Source organism: Charadrius vociferus, unplaced genomic scaffold, assembly GCF_000708025.1.
Source record: "Charadrius vociferus isolate BGI_N301 unplaced genomic scaffold, ASM70802v2 scaffold428, whole genome shotgun sequence".
Taxonomy (NCBI): domain Eukaryota; kingdom Metazoa; phylum Chordata; class Aves; order Charadriiformes; family Charadriidae; genus Charadrius; species Charadrius vociferus.
Window position 1 is genome coordinate 269,581 of NW_009649712.1, and position 17,532 is coordinate 287,112.

Sequence of the window (17,532 nt, forward strand, 5' to 3'; positions counted from 1 at the left end):
GAGCATAGGAATCTTTTTTAAGGTTCTGTGTATTTTAAGTGTCTTGCAGACACAAAGTTGACAAGTACGCTGGTATTTAACTTGCATTATAGCACTTAGTATGTGTGTGTGAAGGATGTGACTTACAATGATCCAGATTAGTCACAGAAAAATGTTTCTTAATGGCTTGTTCTTTGCCAACTAAGTTATTGCAAATGTGCTTATTCAGCCTTCTGCAAAGGAGTATGTTTTTAGCGATATCAGAAATGCTTTGTGTTAGGATTGACTAAAGTAACTTGAAGTTTTTCTGTGTTGCAGGATGGAATGTAGCATATATGATTCATAAACTTTCTTAAAACTTGAGGTTGCTTGTAAATTAGCTTCATCTGCGTCTTTGGCAACACAGATAATGCTGCTTACTCCTGGGAAATGAAGCAGCTGCTGCTAACTATGGTCTCTCTTACAGATGGATATTGATTTCTGTGAACCTAACCCTTGCCAGAATGGGGCTAAATGCTATGATCTGGGAGGAGATTATTACTGTGCCTGCCCTGATGACTATGATGGAAAGAATTGTTCTCATCTCAAGGACCACTGCAAGAACAATTCTTGTAAAGGTACCTTTTGTTGTCCAGAAATTTATCTTAATGTATTGGTGGTAGATTAAAAAAAGAATAGTAGTATTCCTGGACATAGCATAATGCAGAAACATCTTTATTTTACTTATTTGGACTTTTGTGAAATAGTGAGGCAGTGAGAAGAAATTCTTGTAACAGTCCTTATTTATAAAGAGGTAGAGAGTAACTTACAGTTAACATACCTTTTAAATTGTGATTAGTTTTAATTTTTGTTGGTTACTTTTTTTAAAAATAAAAAAAAGATTGATGATGAAGATTATTAGTCTGATCTTATACTTTTCATTCTTAGTAATAGACAGCTGTACAATAGAAGTCTTCACTAATGCTACCCAAGAAGGAATCCGTTTCATTTCATCTAATGTTTGTGGGCCTCATGGACGGTGTATTAGTCAGCCAGGAGGCAATTTTACTTGTGCCTGTGAAAGAGGTTTTACTGGAATATACTGTCATGAAAGTAAGTAGGATTTTCTTCTAAATGATTTTGTTGCTCTAAAACTGTCTCCAAGTTTTTTTGTTATGAAGCTTTACAACATAAAATAAGATAATAAGATTTTAATAAAGCTGCATAGAGCATTGTTTCAGATACTGAAATCCAGTTTCTTCTGGTAACAGTTGTCTTTGTAAGGGTTCACACTTCCTCTGTGAACGAAAACTGGTTTTAGTCCAACTTCAACGTGAATGTGTCTGTACCCACTACCTTTATGTACAGTCTTACAAGAAGCCACGGATTTCTCCAACATGGGGATGATAAAGAAGGGACAGATACATGCACAGCACAGCTTAAGAGCATGTGTATTTCAGGTATTTTTTGAACACCTGGATGTTTTTCCCAGGTAAACTTAATGCTCTGGTTTGACTTGTTATGTGGGAGAGAATACATCTAGAAACCTTATCAGGCTTGAAAATAGATGTTTGAGCTGTTCTTATGAGTGTACAAATGGAGTATAACTTTTCCTAGAGATACAAGTGTAGATCGCTCCTCCAGGTAGGTGAAGACAGCCTTGAGCAATAATTGTTGACTCTTTGTCATAGATATCAATGATTGTCTTGGGAAACCTTGCAAGAATGGTGGGACGTGCATTGATGAAGTCGATTCATTTAGATGTTTCTGCTCAAGTGGCTGGGAAGGAGAATTGTGTGACACAAGTGAGTACTGCTGAGCATTGCAGGGTCAAATATTACAGCTTTGGTGTAACAGTAATGCTTGGTACATGGTTAATAAGAATGGGGTAGTTTCTCTGTTCTACAGTTACAGTCTCCTAGTGTTGTTTGCAAAAGTATTTTCAGAAGGACTTTCGGGTAGCAGCTCTAAAAGGCTCAGTTTCTTTAATAGGACCATAATCTGATCCTTTGGTATACTACAGGATATATCTCAGGAGGAGATAACTTTTTTCTCCTGAGGAGAGACAAAAGTGAATATACTGTGTTAGAGGGTCTACTCGTTATATTGCTTTTATTGTTATAAGCATATATACTTTTTAGTATTTACTGTACATAAAGGGTGTCCCTTACTCAACAGTTTCCAAACTTGAAAAGCTTTTTTAGCTTTAAGCCAGTGCAAGCTGTAATGTGCTTCCACCTTACTGAAGGATTTCATAAATTTAATATCCACTCCTTTATTAAAAAAAGAATTGTGGAAGCCTGAATTTTTACTCAATGAATATCACGAGTAGGTGGTTTGTATTCTGGGTGCAATGGGAGAAGGCCATTACTCTTGCTGCACTGGCTTGAGATGTATTGGGCCTTAATTGACAAAGAAGTATACTAGGCCAGTTTATGGTTAAGGTGCCTCAGAGGAAACTGCAGTTGATTCTTTTTCTACTCTGAATGAAGCCTGTTCTAAAATGTGATGGCAAGAACTTGCTGAGACTTATTATAGGACATGCACCAATTGAGATGTGAAATAAAGACTGAGAAGTTTTTGGCAGTTATCAATGTCAAAAGAGCTTTTTGTGTGGTCAAGATGAAGTTCAGTCTGGAATAATTATGTTCTACCTAGTAAAGCGTTTTTCTCAAGTGAAAAGAATTTTCTTTGAAATGCATGTATGTGTATGTACATGCTTAATGTGTGTATACACACACGTATATATGTATGTTTGTGTATATATATGGTTAAGCCATCTAAGGGCTTTAACTCTCTGTGTTTTGAGACAAAGCAGGAGAGGGAGCCTTAACTGTCTTGTGGATGTCCTCATGTGGGCTGCGGCTCCTTTTCAGGACATTGTGAATCCCTATTAGAAAGCTTTCTCTGAAATTCAGAATACAGCTGTTAGGGAAAATGAAACTACTTTGGTGCTTTACTTAGAAGCCATACTGAATGATACTTTCTCTCTTAAGCTGTCAGAAAAACTTTCATAATTCATGTTCTGTATTAAATCAGATGTTTTCTTCCTTGCTTATATAAAGGTAACCCCATAACAATTAAGAATGCTATCTTCCTAAATAGTACACAATTTATTTCCTTTATAAAGAAGTATTTTATAGTTTCTCATGGCCTTGGCTAGGCTAGATCATCTAATTTGAATAACTCTTTTTCTAGATTTCAATGACTGTTCTCCTAACCCATGTCACAACGGTGGCCGATGCATTGATTTGGTAAATGACTTCTATTGTGAGTGTAAGAATGACTGGAAAGGCAAAACTTGCCATTCACGTAAGTGTTCTTTACTTTGATCTTTAGTTTACCCAAAGATTTGTTTTCTTTCTTCTCATGAGACCAGAGTTCCTGAAATTTAAAATAAAACAATTGCAGTGAAATAATAGGCATATTTTCATTAGCTCTTCCAGTTTCCCAGCAACAAAATGGAACACTTAAAGTGTTCCTTCATGTAGTGAAATAGTGTTTTAAGAGATGCTCTTAAATTCCACTCTTTTGGTTTTGTACTGTAATACAGCAAGTGGAAGTATGCATTTCTTGTACTGTTGCATTTAAATATGAAGTCTCTTTAAAAGTAATATTGTGATTTTTAAAAGTACGTGGTCTTAAAATTCAGCAAGACCAATGGAAATCAAAACTTTTTTATTGTGATGTATAGGTGAATACCAATGTGATGCGAATACTTGTAGCAATGGTGGAACATGCTATGATGATGGAGACACATTCCGCTGTTCGTGTCCTCCAGAATGGATAGGAAGTACCTGCAACACTGGTAAGCTTTTTAAATCATCTACAAATAAAGGCAGAAGAAGTAGAGAAGTGTTTAAATAATGCTTAAATAATAACTGTTTAGTAAATAGGCATACTGTTATTCTAGCCACCTAGTTCAAAGCTGTTCCCGTTGGCTGGTGACTGAAGTTTAGAGTAATTTCTTCCACTCACCTGACATGATACTGATTTTAGGAAACTGTTCTCCACAGGCTGCTTACATGGTCTTTTACATAGCTTATCCTACACAGATTTGGAACTTCTATATTAGTCTTTAGAGACCCTGTGTAAAGGTTTTCTTGGGAACTTAGTCCCCCACTTTGCTTGAAGGTTCATAATGTGAATAAGTTTGTGATCGAGAGGCATATGAACATATATCCTCAGGAAAAATGAAATGAAACAGTTCTTCCTAGGGGGTTTGCAGGGTTACTGCCTGCTGTAGGGAACTGCTGTTCATCTTTTGGGGGTTTGAATATAGTCTCCATGGTACATTTTTCTGAATATGAAACTTGCTTTAGGACCAAGAAGCTGGGTGAAGGTAACTTAGTATAGTTTTTTTACTTTTTTAGATACAATTGTGGCATTTAATCAGAGTCTGAACTTTAAATAGTAGTGTTTTGTTATGAAGGACACCTCATGACCTGGGTAACTCACTACCAAAGTACGAATTTAGCAGTATTTGAAGGATGTTTACACAGATGGGGGAAAAAGTAGATAATCCTTTTTTTATAAAACTTCATGGTTCAATCAATTGAATTGGGATGATGGTGAAGGTAGGTGAGAGATTATCATGCAACGTGACTATTTTGGGAGTCTTTTGACCTTCTTGTAAGTCTTGCACTGTTGACTTAAATGCTATTCAGGATTTTGATATTGACATATCGAGATGATAGGTATTTTTGGTTTTCTGTGCTAAATGGAGAACTCTTCTGTTTTCAAAGCTAAAAACAGCAGCTGTATTCCAAACCCTTGCATGAATGGTGGAACATGTGTTGGCAGTGGAGATTCCTTTTCTTGCATCTGCAAAGAAGGATGGGAAGGACGTACGTGCACACAGAGTAAGGCTTTTCTCCTTTCTTTCCCTGGGATATTAAGAGTGTCTGGCACAGAGCTGTTAACTGAAACAAAGCAAGTTTATAGAGTTCATGTGCCAAAATATCTGAATCATTCAGGGTGGAAGGTAGGTAAAGAAGATCATGCTTGAGTAATGAACGAAGAACTTGTTATGCTTCTTTTTGCCCCTAGTCTTTGCCAAAATAAGACTGTCGGCCTTCTATAGAAATATAATTTTGGGGAATATGTGCAGAGCAAAAAAAAGTCCTCGCAGATGCACTAATTTTAATAATGAAAAAGGCAGGCAATAGTGTATATTCCATCATTTTCTCTGAGCATAGCAGTTAACTGCTTTGACATACCAATACAGTGAATTGGTTAGATGGAGTAAAGCCTGCAACTTTGATTTATGTGGGTTTTTTTTTTTCCCCAAGGCATAACATGGGGGGGGGTGGGGAGGGATATCTAAATTTGAGCTCTGTTTTTACTCTAAATCTACTGCGAAATTACTCTTGTATTGATGTATGCCCTAATTAGCTGTTTTAAAGCTGACAGTGCTAGTATAAATGCTAACAAATAATTCATAGAATCATTCATAGCTATTTATAATGGGAAAGATTTGTTTAAGAAATCTGGCTAGTTGCACATATACATACAGAGTGCCAAAGTAGTAGTAATCTTTTCAGAAAGTTTTTAGAGCTTAGTTGAATTATCCACTACCAATCTAAGTGATACCCTGTTTTATTTCTCTTATGTTGCCATCATGATGCATATCAGTCTGTGCTGTTGATATATCAGAATACACCGAAGTTGTAAAATTTTGCACTTATCAGTCTATTCAATGAAATAACTTAAATTTTATCATCTGTTAGGTCTAATTGAACTTTCTTTGCAAGTGTGGAAGAAAACATTGAACTCTGTATTACTTTGCTTTGCTTTCCTTATCAAATAGAGTGTCTCTTGAACTATAATGTTATATATTAGAAAATAAATATGCTACTAGTTACACTAGTCTGTATTATTCTTTTTTATAGATACCAATGACTGCAATCCTCATCCATGGTAAGTATGCAGACTCCAGTTCTGTACCTATTGTGAAAATAAAAGTGAGCACCATAATATGGATTTCCATTTCAGATTAGAACTAATTCTAAGCTAAAATAATTGAAGCCAGCCTCTGTAAAAATTGTAAAACAGTTTTTCAACATGCCTTATCAATTCCTTGACAGCAAAAACAATCACGAAACAATCCTGAGTTGATCCATATATGAACAGATAAAAGTACTTTAGTGTAGTATTTGTGCCAGAACTCACTAGTAAATTACTGTGATATGAAATGAATCAGACTTGATAACATTTCAAGCATCTACAATTGAGTTTTAAAATAAAAATGAGAAAACAAAACGTGTTGGTTTACAATAAATAATTTTAGATAATACAAAAAGTACTGTTCTATCAAATACTATATATAAATGTGTTTTAAAAACAACATTTTTTTTGGAAGATACAATGGGAGTATTTTAAATACAGAGGGTGATATCCATGGTTGAAGAGGGAAAAATACTGATATGTGGATGAAGCAAACCATCTGCCTTATCTTTGTCTGTTGTCCATTCTGATACAATAAGCTGTATTTCATGTATGAAAAAAAAAAAGCCTTGCAAAAGCTCAGGCTTTCTCTGTATTCACTTTACAGTGCTGTTTTATCTCCTTGAGTTCTGCTGATATACCTCCCTATGCATGTATGCACTTTTGTAGGCTGTTGCTTTTTTAACAGGTGACTTACTAAGTGATATTGTTTATCTAAGATTATGCTTTCTCTGTTGATGGGAATAGATCATCCCCCCTAAATAGAAGCAGAAGGTTTAATTAACAAAGCTTTAATACAGACCAATGAAACAACGTAGATAGCTAAAGTAGACTCGATTATGATTTAGCAGGGACTTTTTAATTCTACATCGTTGAATAGTGAGAAAGTGTTATGAATAGGGACAATAGAAATTTGCATTTCAACACACCACATGAGACCTATGGGTTTTACTCATCTTTAGACTTCAGTGAATCTACCCTGAGAATACTTGGTGTAATGATAGGTTTATGATTTTTACAGTTACAATGGAGGCATCTGTGTTGATGGTGTGAATTGGTTTCGATGTGAATGCGCGCCTGGGTTTGCTGGTCCTGACTGCAGAATTAGTAAGTACCTGTATGGGTAAAGACCTGAAAGGTTGTACCATTCTGACACACAGATCAAAGAACACTATGTGACTCTTTGCATGTGGTTATCTGAATTCCAAATAATGGAGCAGAAGCAACCTGTCTGTCAGGCAGATAGTCCTAAATTGTAAATAATGGCCTCTTATGTTCCTTTCTTCATTTCATTAAATGGAACTGAAATTATTTGGCTTAAATTATACTCGAAGTCTTGGTTGCTGGATTTTGTCAGACATTTCTGAAGGTTCTGGGGTGCTGGCTTTGTAGAAGCTTATTCAGTTTTAAGTATTTTTCTTGATAAGCAACTTGTCATTAAAGGTGACATATATCGCTAGGTGTTCCTTTTAACATTAGAAACTGAAATCCATTGAGACATTGCAAATAAAAACATCAGGCATGTAGTGCTGGCACGTGACTAACACAAGTATGATAAGTCTTTCAAATCTATAAAAAACCCTGTTACACTGCAATTATCCTGAAGGATAGAAGCTGAAAAGAAGCAGGAACAAAAGACCCTAAAACCACATTGAAGTGTTGTGGAAGAGTTGTTTTGTTGGGTTTTTTTTTAATGGCTTATTACCTTTTTGACTTGCGTGTGATACCTTATTTTTACTTTATTTTTACCTCTTCGGAAGATCACACTTTGAGTCTTCTGTAGCCTCAAGGCTGTTGGGCTTGGTCCTTCCATTCCATCAGTGTGGTGGCTCAAGTTGAGACTTCATCCTCATTCTGGCAGATAGTAAATGAGCTAACACCTCTAGTCAAAGGGTGACTGTAGCACTTGTGGTAGCATCAACTTTGTGATCTCTGCATAGAGAACCAGGGATGGCAGATCATCATGTATCTACATCCAGAAACACAGCGGAGGGATACTGAATTTGCTTTTTCCAGACAGGAAATGCAGAGAGGACTACTTGTAGTCAAAGATAAATACTGTGCATTTGTAATGGGACTGCAGGATTTTTTTCTTGTTTATACTGGTAAAGACAAAAGGAGTAGCTCTGACAAAAATGCCTTTTATGGCTGATAACAGAAACAGAGTTAACAGTCACTTTTTTCAGCATGCAGGGGCTGGAGAATCTTAAACCAACATAGCTTGCAGAAAGGAGGAGAGAGAGCAGTTAAACCCTGTAGTAGTTTAGATATTTCTGTATTTGGATAAAACTTCATCTTAGAGCACTTATGAAGGAAGCTAGGATAGAACCAAAAGCCCTTCCACATCCATTTGGTATTTTCTGTTGCCTACGTGGGTAACAGTATCACTACTACCACTATTGCATTTGCTTTAAGTCCTGTCCTTTAAACACAGAAGATGACCTGGTACTGTGCATTGGTCAAGAATAGGTGTTTAAACAGTTTTTCTGAGGGTTTGGAGTGGGTATTCATGTTCAGTGCAGCAGTTGGTGTGTCTCACAACTTGATAGGTTGGTTTCTGTTGCCTTTGGTAGGCTGTTGTATAAATTAATATTGGTCACTTCCCCAGGATAACAAATAGCACATTGCTGTGCATCTGAATAGACTATGCCTCCCTGCCTTTTTCAATAAATTTCCATGGCTGAGCCTGAATCTTTGAAGGTTGGGGGTTTTTAAGAGGCTTTTGTGCTGTGTATGTACTAAATTAATCTACTCACTATTTCAAGGTTATTTAGAAAAGTAACATCAAATGTCTGTTGAATACTAAACTATTTCTCTTCTTCCTTATGGTGAATTGTATTGCAGAAAGTCACTTTTATTGACTGCTGTTGAGCCATTTAATTGTTCATCTCTAGCACTGTGATAACTTCCTAAAACCACATGCTTTTAGGAAGTTAAGCCTAAATGTCTGAGACTAGTGCCAGAACAGGATATGAGACTTCAGTGCTATAGCTGAATGTGGAGAAGACATTAGATTAGCACCTTCAGCTGTCCAACACCTCTGCTCTGTGAGATGAGTCAGCATATGACTGCTTCTCTGATTGCCAGAACCTCAATTAGGGTGCAATTATAAGAAATCTGTTAGAGGTTACTGCTGAAATGGTAGAACTGTCCAATTAGGAGATTCATTCTGAAGCCAAACTATCTGTTGCTTGTTAAGAAATCAGGTATTGTCAGATTACATCTCAGTAGATGTTTAATTACAATATTCTATGTACTTGCCGTTGAGTCTTAACTGTTTTCTATCTAGATATTGACGAATGCCAGTCCTCCCCTTGTGGATATGGTGCCACTTGTATAGATGAAATAAACGGATACCGATGCACTTGTCCCCCTGGAAGAATCGGTCCTAGGTGCCAAGAAGGTATTCCTATATCTGCTATCAACCTTTACCCAAAAAACAGTAGGGTACAATGCAGCCACTATAGAGTTTATATACAGTAGCCTGATGTGTAAGGAACAGTAGTAGCTAGTATTTTTTTTACTTAAATTTGTATAGCTTCAGTTACTCGAAGAGGTAAAGTGTCTGAGTGTGCTTTTTTTTTTCTTAGTGATTGGAATTGGAAAGCCTTGCTGGCTTAAAGGAATGACATTTCCCCACGGCAGCAGGTGGGATCAAGAATGCAACAACTGCCACTGTTTAGATGGCCGTATTGACTGCACCAAGGTAGGCATTTTGATCTATTTTCTTAAATCCTTCTGGCTGAAACAAACTTAATGTTCTTCATGCACAAGTTAATCTTTGGGTTTTTCCATCTGGACTCTTGCATAGGTCTCCCCCAAACTGCCTTTGTTTAAAAAAGTGTTCTAACAACTAAAAGTACTTACAGTATTGTCTTTATAATCATAAGCTACTGTCTTGCTCTCTACGTGCTAGAACAAGTTCTCAGAAACAGACAGGCACTTTTTGCAGAAAAGGAAGTATGAACTGGAACGGAATAATGATCACTCTGCCAAAGCTTTGTAAACACAATTTTAGAGCTCCTAATTTTGTGAAACATTAGTTCCAAGATAAAGGACATGTAGGAAGAAAAGTTCAGTGGGTAGTAACTGCATTTTTGTATTGTCCTTCAGTAGGTTTATGAATTGTGAATTTGCAACCTTTTTATATTTATAATAGACTATATCCTGGTGGTTGTGACTTGCAAAAAATAAGACTACCCTAAATGCAGATTGAACATGCTAGTGTATGTGCTCCAAGCCTTTCAGCCCTCCTGAGATAACATTTCTCAGTGGATTTGTGGTACCTGGGCAGCTGTACATCACAGCTGGAGACAGACAGGATCGCTGTTGTTTGGAATTTGTGGGGGTAGGGGGTTGGCTCCGGGTAAGCACTGATAGCACTTAAAGCATTGCCTCACACGGCAGTCTCCCACATTTCACTGGGAGCACCAGTTTAAAAACCTCCATGTCTTATTAATCTATCCAGCCTTAATCTTACTTTGTTTAGTGAGGTATGCACTTTAGGCAAAGAAATAACTAAATCTTGCACTTAGTCATTTGGAAATGCTATTTTAGACCCTTTATGGTGTTGTGATTTCAAGTTTGAGGTGTCTTCAGAAGATAACAGTACATGAAGGTAACTAGAATCTCAGAAATGGTGGTGTGGTAGATGCAACTTACCCATATATGGTGTTTGGTTCTTTCATGCGCAATGGAACAAATATACTTTCTTGCTTACAACTGTGCTTTAAGAAATCCCTAAGTTCCTAAACTAGTAGCTGTATAGTATTATATCATAGAATCATACAATGGTTTATGTTGGAAGGGACCTTAAAGAACCCCACCAGTTCCAACCTGCCATGAGCAGGGACACCTTCCACTAGACCAGGTTACTCAAAGCCCCATCCACCTGGTTTTGAACAGTTTCAGGGATGGGGCATCCACAACTTCCCAGGGCAACCTGTTCCAGTGCCTCACCACCCTCACAGTGAAAAATTTCTTCCTGTTATCTAATCTAAATCTGCCCTCTTCCAGTTTGAAGCCATTCCGCCTCGTCCTATCACTACATGGCCTTATAAAAAGTCCTTCTCTAGCTTTCTTGTAGGACTCTTTCAAATACTGGAAAGCTGCAATAAGGTCTCTCCAGAGCCTTCTCTTCTCCAGGCTGAACGACCACAACTTTCTCAGCCTGTCTTCACAGGGGAGGTGCTCCAGCCCTTCTCTGGACCCCCTCCAACAGGTCCATGTCCTTCTTACGTTGTGGGCTCCAGAGCTGGATGCAGTTATATATAGAATCTCAAAGGTTACATCATGAAATGTAGCTGTGTTTGGAAGCTTGCTGCACCTCAGTAGCTTGGGAGTACCAGCATACTGTTCGGGAGAGTGGTTGAAGTGACAGTGCTTATCACCAGTGTGCAGCAGCTGTTAACATCTTCAGCATTCTGTGGCAAGGATCTCAGTGCAAATATTGAAGAGAAATTAATCCTTGTGGAGGTATTTCTCTTGCTAGATTATAGAAGCCTAGATGACTAGTTTAAAATAAATGCTTGAACTTCTGTATAACTCAGTTATGGGAGACAAATCCATAAGCCTCTAAGGAAATATGCTCACTGGTTCTCAGGTAATCTTTACACAGTTCTTACTCTTTTGTCCATACAAAATGTTCTTGTTTTGTGGAAGAGCAAATCCATCTGCTATTAGGACTACAGCAGTATCAAAGTACAGAAATTTTTTTTGCAGTCAGTAGTAGATCATTACTATCTTATGCGAATTGCTTATTTTGATTCAATGCATAAGAGCAATTAACTGTAACAGTGCTTTGTTCTTTTTAATTTCTAGGTGTGGTGTGGGAAAAAACCTTGCCTGTTACACCAGCACTGGGATAATTCAAATAACCAGTGTCCCATGGGTCAAGAATGCCAGGAGAAGTATATGAAGTGTTTTCAGCCACCGTGCACGGACTGGGGAGAATGCAGTGCCTCTGAACCTCTGCCTGCCAATATCAAGTGTCTGCCTAATTCTGGATACTTGGACAATGACTGTGCTAGAATTACTTTAATTTTTAACGGAGACAAAGTCCCTCAGGTGAGAACAGAATTATTAATGAAGTATAGCAGTATATGTAGGGATATATTCCGTGTCAAAGCATGGAAGACTACTGTTTCTAATATGACTCCTTGCTGTCATAAACTTGCAAAATTTATTATTAGACTTCTCTGTTGCTATTAGTTGTGCTTTGTCTAAAGGGTGAGGCAAAATTAGGGTTTGTAGCAAATACCTTTTCTTTTTTTTTTTCAACCTCAAAGAACTACTTTCTTAAATTTCAAGATAGGCTCAGACTGTACTAGGATAATCGTGAAAGCTCAGTTTCTCATTCTTCATGCCAAATCCATGTTCTTCTGCACTTTCTTGCTGCCCTCTTTGCTGCCTTCATCAGGTCTCGGTAATTGCGAAAACTCTGAAGGTGTTTATTTTTACGTACTATTTTTTTACTTGAACTAAAGTCATGCAATCTCCCTTGCTTCTAACAGGGCACTACAACTGAAAATATCTGTTCTGAAATCCGGTATTTACCAGCTACTAGGACTGTTTCTAGGGACAGAACTCTGATAATATTATGTGATCTGTCTTTCTCCACAGAGAATGCAGTGGAAGTTGCTATTGTAAGTATGAGACTTGTATTAATATATATAGGAAAAGATTTTTCTAGTAGTTTGAGCTCGGGAAGAGGTTGTTTAAGCTTGTTTCACTTCAGTGCGGGTAGTGCAATCTGTGGCTTAGTCTGAATGCAAAGCAATTTTGTGATCTCGCAATTTCCTGTAATGCTAGATAGCTGAAACTGCAGGTTTCGTTAATGACAGACTATCACAGCCTCCTGATAAGTTACTCTAAAGACCGATTCAGCCCAAATTAGTGAACAGGTGCCTACCTGTTCTGTCAGAAAACTTGGGCTGTTGACCTTCTCAATTAGAAGATACGGTTGTAGGTGACTGGATTGGATCTTGTAGGGAAGTTTCTGCTGTGCATTTCAGTATGGCTGCTTCAGGATGTTTGTTACATACATAAGAGCTAAGTGGAAAGTGGAAGAAGGTGTAAGTTGAGTAGATGAAAGTAACTGTTGCCCTACTGAGCTAAAGACTTGCTCTAAAGCATTTACAGCCAAATCACTCAATGCTTGCATATTGCTTAGTTTCCAAGAAATAGTTAATTTTCATAAGAAAGAGTTTATCCAGGCAGAAGCTGGACTATCTGTCTCTACCAGTACCATAAAGAACATGCTGAGCCATGATGCTGGTAACAAAGTTTATGGTATAAATAGAGCAGACTGTTACTAGTTCAAGCTTCTATCTAGATAATCCATGTCTTGAAGTGCTCCAAACTATGACTAAGTTTAGCTCAGCAGTGTAAGTAACATGGAAGTCAGCTGCCTTTTATCTGAGGTATGCTAGATTAGCAAGTACGCATGTTACCTACCAAGTCTGACGCTGCCTCTGCAGTATGGATAGAACCAGGTGTGCTATTGCTACATCAGACTTTTAGGGTACTGTTTGTAACTACTGCCAGGTAAATTCAACCTAGTGAACTCAATTAAGACGTAGCTGGCTTTAAAATGTAGATTTCCACAGTTAGGTGATTGCAATAACTTTTTGTTTTTCCCCTTCACTCACTGTAGTCTTTTGTCCCGCATCGAGATGAACAAGATAATAGTCTCATACAGAATGCTGCTAATACAATAGTAAATGCAATCACTAAGCGGCAAAACAGCACTGTTATGTTGGCAGTAACTGAAGTCAAAGTAGAAACCATCGTTGTTGGGAATTCATCATCAGGTAAGGTTCCCAATGCATACATCCTGTGTGTGTAAGCGTTTTCTGTTCCCCTACTGTCAGTCTTTTCTTATCTTTCTTTACATGTTAGGAAAAATGATAGATTGGGTTGTTTCTTTAATTGTTCTTACTAACTGAAGAAAAAGTGGCTTTAAAATCATGATTCTATGCTTGTGTGCTAGTTTAAACTTAACCTCATACCTCGTCTAATGTCCCCACCTACCCTCACCACTGTTTTGGCTCTGACTTCCAACCCTGTTCTCCAGTCTAAGCATACCTTGCACAAGATCAAGAGGAGTTCTCATGTGCTCTTCAAATCCTTTGTGATTCTCCTACATTAACCTTAACCCCCAACCTCAGTCCTTGATGCTGCTGTACTACAGAAACTGAGGCTGTGAGGTATTGAAAGCATGGGGAAGGGGAAGACACACAGTGTGATACCAAATCTCTTCTGAAGTGCTTATGTATTGTTTACCTTAAAAAGAGTTAAAGATGTCTCATATCTTTTAATAGTTGGCCATAATAATGTAAAACTTCGCTCTCTTTTTCAACATGTGTTTCTCACTAGTACACAGCTGGCTTAAAATCTAGTGCTCATTCCTCTTAATGAGGACATGGGGTGATTGTAGAGACCTTTTATTTCTGAATATTGGCTGTCCAAGAGCTATGCCAAAATAAACAGTTGAAGATTTTGCATGCGTGTGTTCCTGCCTGGGGGAGGTAGGACACAGTCTTGTGGAAGACGCCTGGTAGGCTCCAGTTCAAGTAAGCCACAGAGTGGAAATCTTACAATGGTAGGAGACTCTCCCAACTTTTTCCTAGTTGTCCCCAACATAATCTTATCACAGATCTTCCACCCATAGTCCAAGAAATTAGTAAATTGCCTGGTTCCACTTTCCTTGTGTTTCCCTTCTAGGAAATGCCTTTAATCTGTTAAAGCCTTGGCAAATGTACTACTTCTTCAGCTCCCCTGAAGGAGTGTATCAGCTTTGTTCTTGTCTTGAACAGAAATTGCATGATGATAAAGAATTGAGCTGAGATTCTGGCATACCTCACTCAGCCTCTCTTCCTTCTGATTGTGTGTTAAATGCTAGGGCAAAAGCAATGGGAGTTACTTTGCCTCCTACCTCAATATAAGGTTCAAAGATTCTCCTAAGAGGATAGACTTTGAGTTCTCGTGCAGCTAGTGCTAGAGAGTGGTTTCCAGACTCCTCACTTTAATATGGATGCTCAGTAGTGACCACTGGGCCCTAGTTCTTTAGGTAGAGTTGTTACAAAGTAAACTAATCTGGACTTTCACGTTCTTGATTTGGTTTGTTTTATTGTTACCCCTTAGCTGGGTGAGATAAGTGGAAACCTACCACAAAATGTGGTGTAAAGCCCAATGTCTGTATTGAGACTTTAATTTCTGGGGGATGCTCGAGTGTCTAGGTGAAGATGATCATTTAGGCACTTCATTGATTTCCTCTAGCTTTAAGAAAAAATACTCTGAATTTAGAATCTATATACAGACAGTTCTCTGTATTAGAGCCTTTTATTAAGTAAGCTTGGATCCACAGTCAAATGACGAAATAATGGATGTGATAGCAGTGAGAATGCAAGCTTTGTATGTTAATCTTGGAGAAGGTGGTTTAGAGAGTTTCTTTTTTCCTTTAGGTATTTTTTTCCCCCAACCATGGTTTTAATATTAGATTGCTTATGAAAAGTGAGGGGAGAATAGCAGTTACTCCTAAGAGTGCAATCTTTCCCCGAACTGCTAAAATACAGTTTTTAGATCCCATAATTTTTCAGGAATGGTTTCCTAGAGAAATAATCTGGATCTGTGTGTCTGGGAGAACACTAGTGGGGTTTGTGAATGGGAATGTGGAGCAAAGCAATTGCCTCAACTCCTTTTGTTTATTCATTGAGCAGTGAAGACTCCTCTCTCTAGTGACAATATTCTGGTGTTTGAATTAAAACTGGAGCATCCTAAAGAGTGCATGAGTGGTTTGGTTATATAGCTCTAACCTGAATGTTTTTTGAGATAATTAATACATAACTGTCTCTGGACTTTGATGGTAAAGGACTTTTTTTTTTTTTTTCTGATAGTAAATGCAGATTGTATTTCTGATGCAAGTGCCAGTACTTCTAGAGCAACTTAGAGGCACAGTGCACATTATAGCCTGCCTCCTGCAAGGAGAAACTGTTTTTCTTAAGAGTTGTTACTGATGTTTTCTGGGCTGCCTTAACTTAGGTGCTTAAGAAGGAGATGCTGCTTATATAACCAATTTGTTGAATGGGGAAAAAAACATCTCAAATGTAGCATTTTCCCCCTCATCATTAAGCAGGGAAAACTCTAACTTAGTTTAAATTACTAATGAGCATTTCTAGATGGACTAGTGCAATCAGACAGTTATCATTGTGCTATAGTCGCATCTTGTTTCCTTTCTCCTAAAAAAATCTTTCTAGGGCTAACCTGTAGTTACATATGGATACTCCTCTTGCAGATGTCCACTGCTATATATCTAGTTCTGTTAACTCCAGATTTTTATTTTTTTTCATTTGCCCTCTAGATTATTTGGTTCCAATTCTTTGTGCGGTATTTAGCATTGTATGGCTGACTTGTATAATCATCTGCGTGTGGTGGACTCGGAAGAGAAGAAAAGAGAGAGAGAGAAGTCGTCCTCCCAGAGAAGAGGGTGCCAATAACCAGTGGGCACCTTTAAATCCCATAAGAAATCCTATAGACAGATCTTACAGTAACAAAGACATTCGTTATGAATGCAAAAACTTCATATCTCCTCAAAAAAGAACTTGCGATGCAGTAGAGGAGTATGTAGAGTATGAGGAAGAAGAAGATGAAGAGGAGGAAAGAGATGAGGAAATGGACAAATTCCTCTCTCACAAACTTGCAAAGCCTTTGCCGACAAAGGCATCTGACACATCAGAAAGCAGTCCAGTAAAGAAATCCCATCAAATAGGCAAAATGGACAACAGATCTGTAAAAAATGTGAATGCATCAAACTTTGAAGGCAGTAGAGACTAACCTGTATTTGGAATGTAGGCAGACTGCGCCTACGCTTACTGGGGAGGGGAAAAATTTGACATCTCCACTTTGCATCAAGGACTAAAAATGTCTGGAGTCAAATGTTCATAGTTTCTTTATTTTGCGTAAAAAAAAAATAAATAAAAATAATAAATAAAATTTATTTTGTTTCTTTAGCCTTGTATAAATTATTCAATGACTGTCAAATGAAAAAAATGAGTAATCTTTGATAGTTGCTATTTTTGTAAAGTTTACTTATAATACACTCGCTGTGTGGCAGAGGAGAGGTTGTATTTTCAATATGTGTAAAGTTTATTACAAAAGACTGTACACTGTTTACAGAATGTATTTCTTTTTATTACTTGCTCTAATTTAATGGTGGCTTTAAAAACCTCCTGGTTGAGGAAATCGTGTGAACTTTAAACTGCTTTCTTGACTTTGAATCTCTATTAATGGCAGCTCACTGCACTTGTTACGTTAGTAGCTTCTGTAATATTTTTTCCAAATTTGCCTTATACACTTTGTAATAGGAACAAAAAAAAAATTATAGAGATCTTTCAACTGTGGTTTAAAAGTGGCCTTTTTATTTCTGTTTAATTACTTTAGAATTGCAGTATTGAAGCATGTGACAAGTGCCTTGAGATTAAACTTTTTCTATAGCAACTGTCAAAGACTGCCATATCAATATAGTAAAATTGTGAGAACTCTAGGTTCCCCAACTGACACAGTTTATTTTCTAATAGTGAAAGTGCTTTTTTGTAAATATGTACATATTAAATGAATCACTCTGTATAT

At 37.5% G+C, this 17,532-nt stretch overlaps 1 protein-coding gene across 1 annotated transcript in view; it reads left to right on the forward strand.

Annotated features, from left to right (window-relative positions):
• The window catches only part of JAG2 (jagged 2), a 92,970-nt gene extending 75,870 nt beyond the window's left edge, over positions 1–17,100 (forward strand). Inside the window, exons 13-26 of the mRNA XM_009890709.1 lie at positions 446–596; positions 907–1,071; positions 1,650–1,763; positions 3,157–3,270; positions 3,653–3,766; positions 4,704–4,820; positions 5,850–5,877; positions 6,926–7,011; positions 9,194–9,307; positions 9,495–9,610; positions 11,725–11,970; positions 12,417–12,548; positions 13,559–13,715; positions 16,265–17,100. Of these exons, the coding sequence (XP_009889011.1) occupies positions 446–596; positions 907–1,071; positions 1,650–1,763; positions 3,157–3,270; positions 3,653–3,766; positions 4,704–4,820; positions 5,850–5,877; positions 6,926–7,011; positions 9,194–9,307; positions 9,495–9,610; positions 11,725–11,970; positions 12,417–12,548; positions 13,559–13,715; positions 16,265–16,737 (2,127 nt within the window). The 3' untranslated portion in view covers positions 16,738–17,100. The remainder of the gene's footprint in view (positions 1–445; positions 597–906; positions 1,072–1,649; positions 1,764–3,156; positions 3,271–3,652; positions 3,767–4,703; positions 4,821–5,849; positions 5,878–6,925; positions 7,012–9,193; positions 9,308–9,494; positions 9,611–11,724; positions 11,971–12,416; positions 12,549–13,558; positions 13,716–16,264) is intronic.
• The last annotated feature ends 432 nt before the right edge of the window (positions 17,101–17,532 follow it).